This window comes from Sapajus apella, unplaced genomic scaffold (genome assembly GCF_009761245.1).
Source record: "Sapajus apella isolate SASKATOON/1434 unplaced genomic scaffold, GSC_monkey_1.0 scaffold2, whole genome shotgun sequence".
NCBI lineage: Eukaryota > Metazoa > Chordata > Mammalia > Primates > Cebidae > Sapajus > Sapajus apella.
Window position 1 is genome coordinate 69961053 of NW_022436942.1, and position 11019 is coordinate 69972071.

Consider the following 11019-nt stretch of genomic DNA (forward strand, 5'->3'; position numbering starts at 1 on the left):
CCTTTGGTTGGCCTGGTGTTCCCTGGTTCCTGCTGATCCATGGGGAAGAGTCCTTCACCTTATCAAAATATTTACATTCCTTCAGCATAAGTGTGAAATTGTCTTCTTAGTACCTTGAGCTTTTCCTTTCCACTTTCTTAGACTGGCTTTTTAGGTGCCCAGCAATGAATATGAAAAACTGACGGCAGTGTTTGCATTCAGGCAGTGGTTGCAGGAATCCAGCAGGCACATGCGGAACAGCTGGCCAATATGAGAATTCAGGATCTGAAAGTCAGCCTCAAACCCCTGCACTCAGTGAACAACCCCATTCTGCGGAAGAGGAAGTTACTTGGGTAACTGAGCTTATTTCTTGGATTCTTCTTCATGGCTAGAATGGCTGAGTACTGGGTTCTGAAATTTAAGAAATTTAACTTGCTCGGCCAGGGGTCTACCTTTCTTTGGCCTCTCAAGAGGGTGGAGAGGGTAAGCTCTTTAAATAGTATCAGGAGTTGGACATACTCTATCATTGTTTTTCTGAAATATGTTGCCTTATGTTTAGAGTTAGTATCTGTCCAGAGTTGGTTTTTGGGGTCTCACGTTGTCATTACCTCTCCCTCAAACTCTTAAAGCACCAAGCCAAAGGACAGTGTCTATATCCACGACCATGAGAATGGAGCTGAGGATTCCAATGTTGCCTTGGAAAAACTCCGAGATGTGATTGCTCAGTGTATTCTCCCCCAGGCTGGTAAAGGTCACACCATTTACTAATCCTCTGTGTTGGGGGAGGTAGGGTGGAGAGAGGGTTGGGGGAGGTGTATGCATGCACATGGCAAAAGGAATGGTTTAATTCTGGGTTGTTTCATCTTGTGTTATAAGAAAAGTACACTATATAAGGTGGTCTGTGCCCACTAAAAAGATTGAACAGTGGGAGCTCAGAAATGCAGTTAAGTTCTACCCTCCTTTGGTTTTCTGTGAAATTTCTAGTTTAGACTTAATTGGCAGTGTCAGGGCAAGCATGCAATTTTGTGTTTTCTTAGTTTTATAACAAGGGCACAAGTTGGGGGATGGAGAATGGAAAGTATGGGTAGGGTCTGAATCTCATTGCAGGCTGTTCAGTATTTCTAGAGCCTTTAGAGTGCAAGGCTGCCATTAGCTCACAAATATGAGAACACCTTCCTAGTTGAGAAGCAGCTCCTGCTGCTACTCTTATCATGGGCAGAGTGACTTACATGTGGGTCCTTTGGAGTGAAAGCTTTATTTCATTATATTCTCTCTCCACTCAACAGGGTGTGAGGGGCTATTCTCATCAGATGAATGACGTACTTCACGTATTAGGCCAGAAAATGGTTGAGTTGACCTGTCTATCTCCCTAGATTCCCTAGGCTTTAAGACAACTCATATAGTGTCCCTCAGTTAGCTTTCTAAAGTAAGAAATGAGCTTAGGAGAAAGAAGGTAGCCCACTCTACCACTTTTGGTCTTCGGTTGACCAGGTGTCTTTTGTTCAGCAGTAGGGTCTACCATAGCCTGTTTCCCATCCCTCGGTGATAAGACTCTGGGGCCATCAGAGGATTTGTATGAGGATGTCACAGTAAAAGAGTCCAAATACCAGATGTGGTCTACATAATATAGGGACTAGCAGTAAAGCCTATGTCTGGTGAAGTTTTGCAAACTCAGTCATTATTTTTCAACCCGTTGGACATCACGTCCTTCCATCTCTCACACTAAAACCCCATGATGCTGCAGGAAAAATGCAACTTCCTCTTCATCCTTACCAATAGGAGAGAATGAAGATGAGAAACTGAATGAAGTAATGCAGGAGGCTTGGAAGTATAACCGGGAATGCAAACTCCTAAGAGATACTCTGCAAAGCTTCAGCTGGAATGGTAGGAGTCTTCATCACTCCCTTTCCCAGGAATGCAGACAAGTGATTATGTTTAGAACATTGTTGTAGGATCTCTTCTGGGCCTGAGCTGCCGCTGTCTGGAAGTGAAGTGAGGCTGGCTGGAGAGTGAGTGGAGCATTGTGGAATGTGGGTTAGCTCTACATTAACTGCCAGGCATATCTGGATGTCTGGCCCTTTCACTTATTTTCCAGAGTTCAAGTGAATTGCGTGTTGCAGATTCAGCACTGGAAAGCCCCCATCACACACTACTTGGGTTAAAAAAACCCAGATTTCAGAACTCCCAGATACCAGGACTGTTCACGAGGTCATTAAGGAGCAACACGTGCTGCAAGGGATAAAGAGGACAAAGTGACAACGAGTCCACCATGCTGACCCTGCTGATCTGCTTAGCTTAGAGAAAAGCTGTTTCACCAAAGAGGAGAAAGTTTGCCAGATATACTGCTGGTTAAGTTTTTTCCCCCAGGCAAATAAGGTAGAGATGTATTTCTTGAACTGACTTTTTTTTTTTGAGATGGAGTTTCACTCTATCCCCCAGGTTGGAGTGCAGTGGCATAATCTTGGCTCATGGCAACCTCTACCTCCTGGGCTCAAGCGATTCTCCTGCCTCAGCCTCCCAAGGAGCTGGGACTACAGGTGCACACCACCCATGCTCAGCTAGTTTTTGTATTTTTGTTTAGTAGAGACGGGGTTTCACCATTCTGGCCAGGCTGGTCTTGAACTCCTGACCTCAAGCGATCTACCCACTTCGGCCTCCCAATGTGTTGGGATTACAGGCATGAGCCACTGTGCTTGGCCTGCCTCACTTGTTTCTTAGACATGCCATAAGAAATCTAAAGTTCTAGCCTGGCCATTCCTATACTTGGAGGAGACTCACTTCCCTGGGATTTTTTTTTTTAAAGAAAAACTTGAAATATGTCATTTTAGAAAAGTGATCTCATACGAATTATGGACTTCAGTGAATTTTCACAAAGTGCACACTCCTCTGTAACCAGCACCTAGATCATGTAGTAGATGTCCTGTTCCGGTCACTCCCTCCCTCCATTCAAGAGTAATAACAGTCCTGATTTCTAGCACTATAGCCTAATTTTGCCTGATTTTGTATTCTTTGTGAATGGAATCACACAAGTCTGTTTTTTTATGTCTGACTTCTTTTAGTCATTATATTTATGAGATCCATCCATGTTGTGTAGCAGCAGATCATTCATTCTCATTCTATGAATATGTGCTATATTTCTCCATTCTACTGTCGAATGGACTTCAGCATTATTTCCAGGTTTGGGAAATTCAGAAAAGGGCTGTGGTGAATACTTTTGTATATGTCTTTTGATGAGCTCAGCTATCTTACGTGTATAGGATTAGAATTGCTGGCTCATGGAGGTCTTCATCTGCCTGACTTTAGTGGGTACTACCACCAGTTTTTCAAAGTGGTTGTATGAATTTATGAACTCCCACTAGCAGTGTTTGGGGGTTCTGGTTACTTCACATCCATACCAACTGTTTCTATTGTCTTTAAAACATCTTTGTTATCCTGGTTAGTATGTAGCTGGTATTGCAATGTGGTTTTAGTTTGCATTACCCTGATCACTGATGTACTTTTTAAATGTTTATGGGCCAGTTAGATTTCCTCTTTTGTTGAAGTACATATTCAAGTCTTTTACCCATTTTTTTTTTTTCACTGAGTTGTATCTTTCTTATAGATGTACAGGAATTCTTTCTATATTCTGGATATGAGTCATTTGTCAGCTGTGTGCAGTATAAAAATCTTGTCTCTCTTTGTGGTTTGCTTGTATGTTGTGGTGAGCTTTGGATTTTTACTGCCAGGTTAGTGGAACTGTACAATTGCTACCTGAAAAACAGGGGATCTGAACTGCTTTTGATCAGTGGTGGGAGTGGTTTCTCCACTGGTGAGGGCAAATTTGATATTGGTAAGCTGGACCTTACTGGTCTCTGTCAAGAGTCTGCCACTTCTTTGAGAGTTTGAGGAGTGACCTGGTTCTTTTTTGGCTTTCAGGTCGTGGATTCACAGATAAAGTAGATCGACTAAAACTGGCAGAAATTGTGAAGCAGGTGATAGAAGAGCAAACTACGTCCCATGAATCCCAATAATGACAGCTTCAAACTTTGTTTTTTGTAACAATTTGAAAAATGATTCTTTAATGTATAAAGTAATTTTATGTAAATTAATAAATCATAATTTCATTTCCACATTTATTAAAGTTGCTGTATAGATTGAAGGTGCAGGACTTAGTATAGTTATTGTTTGTTTTTAAGAAAAGCTCAGTTCCTAGCGATATACTATTTAGGACTGTGTAGTCATATATTTGTGAGATGACAGATGATGCTGTCAAGCAATATTGTTTTATTTGTAATAAAGTATACAAAAACCACTTGCCAGCAGAAGATAAAGGACTGACTATACTGACCTTTCCGATTAGTAAACAGTTGAAACAAGGACTGTGGAGTCTGGTTTCAGTTGCCCTGTGTATTTCTTTTCTGCACCATTGCTAGATTAGCTCTAGTGTCAAGACATTTTTGTGGATCAGTCATTACAGACTGCCTGCTGGAACTCACGGGAAGCATACTTGAGCTTGGAGAGCCAGCGCTCATGATGGAAGAAGAGGGAGTTGAGCCCTCATTGCTCCTGCCCCTAATTCCCTAGAGAAAAGCAGGAACATTTCCTTTCTGTCATATTTGTTAAAAGGGTACTGGTGTGTTTCTTAAATCTGACAGGGTTGGGCACGGTGGCTCATACCTGTAATCCCAGCATTTTAGGAGGCTAAGGCAGGCGGATCACAAGGTCAGGAGATGGAGACCAGCCTGGCCAACATGGTGAAACCCCGTCTCTACAAAAAATACAAAATTAGCTGGGCATGGTGGCACACTCCTGTAGTCCCGGCTACTCGGGAGGCTGAGGTGGGAGAATCTCTTGAACCCAGGAGGCGGAGGTTGCAGTGAGCTGAGATCTTGCCACTGCACTCCAGCCTGGGTGACAGAGCGAGACTCCGTCTCAAAAAATAAATCTGTTTTCTTGTGTGTTTGTTCCAGACAGAGCCTCACCCTGTCGCCCAAGCTGGAGTGCAGTGGCGCAGTCTCGGCTTACTGCAGTCTCCGCCTCTAGGATTCAAGTGATTCTCCTGCCTCAGCCTCCTGAGTATCTCCCACCTCAGCCTCTCAAGTATCTGGGAATACAGGTGCCCGCTACCACACCCGGCTAATTTTGGTATTTCTGATAGAGGCGGGGTTTCGCCATGTTGGCCAGAGGGTTCTTGAGGTCCTGACCTTGTGATCCATCCACCTCGGCCTCCCAAAGTGCTAGAATTACAGGCGTCAGCCACCAAGCCTGGCCTATTCTTTGTATGTTTAACCGGAGCTTCCCTTTCCCCTTCTACGAGGTCCTGCTTTGTCCTTTCCCCTTCCCTGCAGCCTTCCTTTATTTCCTTTCCCTGTTCCTCTGGTCCTCTTTTTGGAATAATTTGTCTGAGAAATATACATATAATTGAAGTAGCCCTATTGGATTATTGTGTAAGATGATCCAGTTTTTTTGGTTTTTTTTTTTTTGAGACAGAGTTTCGCTCTTGTTACCCAGGCTGGAGTGCAATGGCGTGATCTCGGCTCACCACAACCTCCGCCTCCTGGGTTCAAGCAATTCTCCTGCCTCAGCCTCCCGAGTAGCTGGGACTACAGGCGTGCGCCACCATACCCAGCTAATTTTTTGTATTTTTAGTAGAGACGGGGTTTCACCATGTTGACCAGGATGGTCTCGATCTCTTGACCTCGTCATCCACCCGTCTCGGCCTCCCAGAGTGCTGGGATTACAGGCGTGAGCCACCCCGCCCGGCCCCAGTTTTGTTTTGTTTTGTTTTCCATAAGGCTGCCCTTTTTCTCTTCACTGTGTCTGCCTGGTTTTGTGTTGGCATCCTCTGGACTTCATTTATCTTGCTTATTACTCTTCATTTTCAGGAAGCATGGTTTTGACTCAGAGAGCAGCTGTTTGAAAATAAGTCTGGGTCCTTTTGCAGTTTTCTGTTGTGCTTATGGGTTTCCATAACCAATTTTCTAGTGTGTGTGTGTGTGAAGCAGAGTTTTTGGTGGGTACTCATGGTACATAGAAAAGCTGGCAGGTACACTCTAACTTGCAGGACAGAGAGACAGGATTAGTCATCTGTTACTCAGTTTTTTCTCATTGCATTCTCTTCAATTAAAATTGATCTCAGCTGGGCGCGGTGGCTTATGCCTTCCCAGCACTTTGGGAGGCTGAGGCAGGTGGATCACGAGGTCAGGAGATTGAGACCATCCTGGTCAACATGGTGAAACCCTGTCTGTACTAAAAATACAAAAATTAGCTGGGCATGGTGGCGTGCGCCTGTAGTCCCAGTTACTTGGGAGGCTGTGGCAGGAGAATTGCTTGAACCCAGGAGGCGGAGGCTGCGGTGAGCCGAGATCACGCCATTGCACTCCAGCCTGGGTAACAAGTGCGAAACTCCGTCTCAGAAAAAAATATATATATATATTGATCTCACCAGCGACTTATTTTTCTAACTCCTCCACCGTGCTAATTCCTCCACCCTGAGTCTTCAGGATGACATTTGGCCAGTATGCCCTGTATGTGTGTGACTGCCTGTGGGGATAAACAATAAAAACACAGTGTCTTAAGAATTACCTTATTACATTGGTTCCTTTTTATCTTGGAGAATTTGTAATTAAAAGCTATTTTTTGAGATAAGTTTCACTAATCTTAGGCGACTAATAACTTATAAATGGATTTCCTATAAGGAGAATTGAATACTTACCCGCCACCTCCCCTGAGACGGTCTCACTCTGTCACCCAGGCTGGAGTGCAGTGGCGTGATTTTGGCTCACTGCAACCTCTCTCTCCCCAGTTTGTGCAGTTCTCCTGCCTCAGCTTCCTGAGTAGCTGGGACTACAGATGTGCACCACCATGCCTGGCTAATTTTTGTATTTTTAGTAGAGATGGGGTTTCACCATATTGGCCAGGCTGGTCTCTGATAGCTGACATTGTGATCCATCTGCTTCAGCCTCCGAAAGCGCTGGGATTACAGGCATGACCCACTGTGCCTGACCTGAATACTTTTCATGATGGCAAAATCTAAGAGGCAACAGAAAAAAACACAATGTTTTTAAATTTTCTGACTAGGAAACTTGGCTGAGAGTTGAATTAAGTGCCTATTGTGTTTTCCAGTGAAATGCAAATCTTACAGATTACTTCTTACAGTTAGGAAAATTCCACACTTGTGTAATATTAGAACAACTGTAGTTTTCCTATCTTAGGGCAGAGGTTCAGTATTCCATGTGGAGAGAAAGTCTGTAATTACCTTTGTTACTCTTTTTCTTTAAAGGAATTTTCTAGCATATCCAGTTTATCAGTAACTTCTTAAATTGGTGACTTGGGTGTCTTCTAAAAAGGCCCAGGATGACTTTTCCCCCCTTCAATGTATGCTGAATTTTAGGTGTGATGAAAAAGGTAACAAAATGATGCTTCCTTTGACTCTGAGCATCTGTTGCCCACGTTGCAGTCACTTCGAGCTGAATTCAGGTGGCCCTCAATGTAAGTGCTATGTCCAGACATGTCCAAATGAGCACCAAGCCGGAAGTTTATGAACACGCCAGAGGATACCCCAGCTGTTGTAATGCAGCAGTGTGCCTTGAAATACTCAGCATGGCTTGGTCTTCAGAGGGGAGTTTTGTTTGTATATTCCTAGTCCAGTAGTAAATTCTGCTTTAACATAACCACCATGTTTGCTACTTGAAATCCGCACATAACTGGAAGTGAAATGGTGTCTTTCTTGCATTTTTTAGCCTTTCTAACACCATACCTGTGGAAACATAACACTGTAAAAACAGTTCTTATAAAGCAGCACGTTATACTCCCGTTTGCCTACATGATTTACTAATTATGTAGTAATTAAAGCCATTACTTATCAATCAAATACCTTTAGACTTTACCACAGTTATAAAAGTTGGCTTGATGTAGTAAAACTTGTATCTCTCTAATGTATGAGCATAGAAGAATGCCAGTCAGAATTTATTGTTTGAAACAGATAAGGCTGGCCGTGGTGACTCATGAGTGTAATTCCAGCACTTTGGGAGGCTGAAGTGGGTGGCTCACCTGAGGTCAGGAGTTCAAGACCGGCTTGGCTAACATTGTGAAACTCTGCCTCTACAAAAATACAAAACTTAGCCAGGTGTGATGGTGCATGCCAGTAATCCCAGCTGCTCAGGAGGCTGAGGCAGGAGAATCACTTGAACCCTGAGGCAGAGGTTGCAGTGAGTGGAGATCATGCCACTGCAGTCTAGCCTGGGCAACAGAGACTCTATCTGAGAAATAAATAAAAACTAAATAAATAAATAAATAGATGTGATCCTGCTATGTTGCCCAGGTTGGACTCAAACTTCTGGGCTCAAGCAATCCTCCTGCCTCAGCCTTCTGAATAGCTGGGATTACAGGTGCAAACCACCATGCCTGGCGGGAACTACTCTTTAAAAAGAGTTTATGTTGCTTGTATTCATTAGAGAAAAAAACGAGTTGAAGAAATGGTAATTGTTGGTCAAAAAAGCCAAAAGATTTAAATCAGGTCTTGTGTATGGGTATGTATATGTGCATGTATTTATTGAAGAAAATGTGTTTCAATTTGAGAATTAGAAAACTGGATATTTCATTTTAATTATTTAAAGAGTAGACTGTTCTTCCATTATTGAATCTTCTTTTATCCCACCAAATGGCTTAATCTAATTACTCTGCCTATTTTGGTTAAGACACAGGGAAACACCCTAAAACCTGTGATAATTTTCAAAATATAATTTTAAGATTTGCTCTTACATAAATCACAAGAAGAAATACAGCTGGAAATAATTTCACTTTTCTTGCTGTAAATTTTTTTAGTGGGTTTGTAACAGTATACATTTTCTTGCTAGATGCTAACGATACATTTTATTATCTGTATTAGGAATTACATATTTAATAGGAATAGTGAATAAATTGATCTGCTCTCATGCTGTTAAGATCTTAAAGTACCATTATATTCCTTTCTGTAGTCATAGCTCATATGTGAAAGGTCTCATGTAAATATCTGACTTGCGGTAAAATTACATTTATGCAAGATAAAAAATGAAGAGCTTTATTTTTCTTCATCTAGAATGCACAGAATAACCGGGTAAGGAATGGATGCATAGGGCCTTTTTTCCTTTTAAATTTGTACTGCTAAATACACTAAGGAAACTGACATCAAAACCAAATTCAAGGACTTCCACAGACATTACAGGTCAATTTTAGTTCCAAAGGAAATAAATATTTTTAAAGTTCTTACATAGCCCAGTTTTCTCTTCTTTCCTTTTTCTAATTTGAGATGGAGTTTCACTCTTTGTTGCCCAGGCCGAAGTGCAATGGCACAATCTTGGTTCACTGTAACCTCCACCTCCCGGGTTCATGCAATTCTCCTGCCTCAGCCTCCTGAGTAGGTGGAATTCAGGCGTGTATCACCACACTCAGCTAATTTTGTATTTTTAGCAGAGACAGGCTTTCTACATGTTGGTTAGGCTGGTCTCAAACTCCCAAACTCAGGTGATACGCCTGCCTCGGACTCCCAAAGTGCTGGGATCACAGGCATGAGCCGCCGCACCGGACCAGTTTTATTTTCTTGAAATGTTAACTGGACACCTGGTTAGTCAGTTTGTTTTGACCCCACAGTTTGTTTTTATGTTGGGGCAGTTGGAGGAACTGAACTTTGATCCTGATCCTTTATGTACTCCTGTGGTGAAACTGAGCCCATTTTACTTAACACGTAATATATCTGTGCATTAGGAAAATTTGGCAGAGAAGACTATGTTTCTATGCAGATATAAAATATCTAAACTCATTCGTTATGAACCAACGATAATGAAGGAAAACTTGGACGTCCACATACAGATTTTCTTGAATTAAAGAAAAAAAGCCAGACACTGACAAAGGAGAGTTGAACTGAGAAACAGTACCCTGAAAACTGCAGAAATGAGGGAAAGGGGTAGTGGGCCACAAAGAACTTTGTCCTTTTCAGAGATCCCCAGAGAAGCCCTGTCCCCTTCCCCCGACCCCCTGCCAGAATGTTGGGTTTCAAAGAATGAACAGATTAACGGATATCGAGTCGTGTGGCCTGAGCTAAGGATAAAGAACAATTTGCCTGAGTTACAGTACTGGCTGGGTTAGTACAGGCCTTCTACTTGGAATATCTCTCCATGAAGGAAAAAGGAACATAAGTAAGGAAGATTAAACTTGTGGCTGTTGGAAGGGAGACATACTAAAGAAGCTACCGAAGGCCAGGAGAGAGCAGGAAGAGAAACGCAGCTGAAGTTCTGCAACACTGAAGAGTTGGGCAAGAACGGCCAATAATGGAGCCAGTGTACATCTGAGACTAACACCAGGGCTGCCAACGGTCTGTGAGAGGGAGAGCTCTGCTGATGGACGTAGGTCCAGAATCATTAACTGATTTATTTGGGCCATGTCACTGGGGGCAGTATTAAAAGACTTTGCCAACATCCTGCTTTCTCTATGGAAAAACCAAGTGGCCCTGGAAGAGGCTAAGATAAAGTTTCAGACTTGGGCTCCACAGAAGTGGAACTTGAGGCTGGGTCTAGTACAAGGACCTTCATGTATCAGGTTAGAGATTTTGATGCTTTTGGTGATTTTTGTACCAAGCATATACTGTCACCTGGGATCAGTCTATTATACTTTCTATGAAATAATTATTCCAAAGAGGCTGACAGTCCAGGGAGGAGACAGCCCAGTAGAAGGACTGTCTTACTTGTTATTTATGGAAGGCCAGAAGCACCTGGTTCACCTGAAGGTGAAGAGAAGCCATTTTGTGAATAACTTTCCAGTCTACACTTACCACAATGGCATCCTGGGGCAAGAATCACCTTTCATGTCCCATGACTGCCACTATGAAGGCTACATAGAAGGAGTGTCAGGTTCTTTTGTTTCTGTCAACACCTGTGAGGGTCTCAGGGGCATCTTGATCAAGGAGGAAAAATCTTACAGCATTGAGCCCATGGAGTCTTCAAGACGGTTTGAACATGTGTTATATACCATGGCACATCAAGCGCGAGAGTCCTGCGGTGTCACTCCCACAGATAGCCATGTGGG

At 42.8% G+C, this 11019-nt stretch overlaps 2 protein-coding genes across 4 annotated transcripts in view; both read left to right on the forward strand.

Annotated features, from left to right (window-relative positions):
• MAPKAPK5 (MAPK activated protein kinase 5) overlaps window positions 1–4338 on the forward strand; it is a 37711-nt gene extending 33373 nt beyond the window's left edge. For 2 of the 3 annotated variants that reach the window (XM_032239883.1, XM_032239886.1), the window contains 4 exons: window positions 202–332; window positions 609–730; window positions 1759–1863; window positions 3895–4335. In XM_032239883.1, the coding sequence (XP_032095774.1) occupies window positions 202–332; window positions 609–730; window positions 1759–1863; window positions 3895–3989 (453 nt within the window). In that variant the 3' untranslated portion in view covers window positions 3990–4335. Of the gene's footprint in view, window positions 1–201; window positions 333–608; window positions 731–1758; window positions 1864–3894 lie in introns of all 3 variants that reach the window. The other variant, XM_032239885.1, reaches the window with a different exon arrangement.
• A 5136-nt stretch (window positions 4339–9474) lies between these two features.
• Window positions 9475–11019, forward strand: part of LOC116524610 (disintegrin and metalloproteinase domain-containing protein 1a-like) — a 3386-nt gene continuing 1841 nt past the window's right edge. Inside the window, exon 1 of the mRNA XM_032239894.1 lies at window positions 9475–11019. This exon is cut by the window's right edge and continues 1841 nt beyond it. Coding sequence (XP_032095785.1) covers window positions 10376–11019 — 644 coding nt within the window. The 5' untranslated portion in view covers window positions 9475–10375.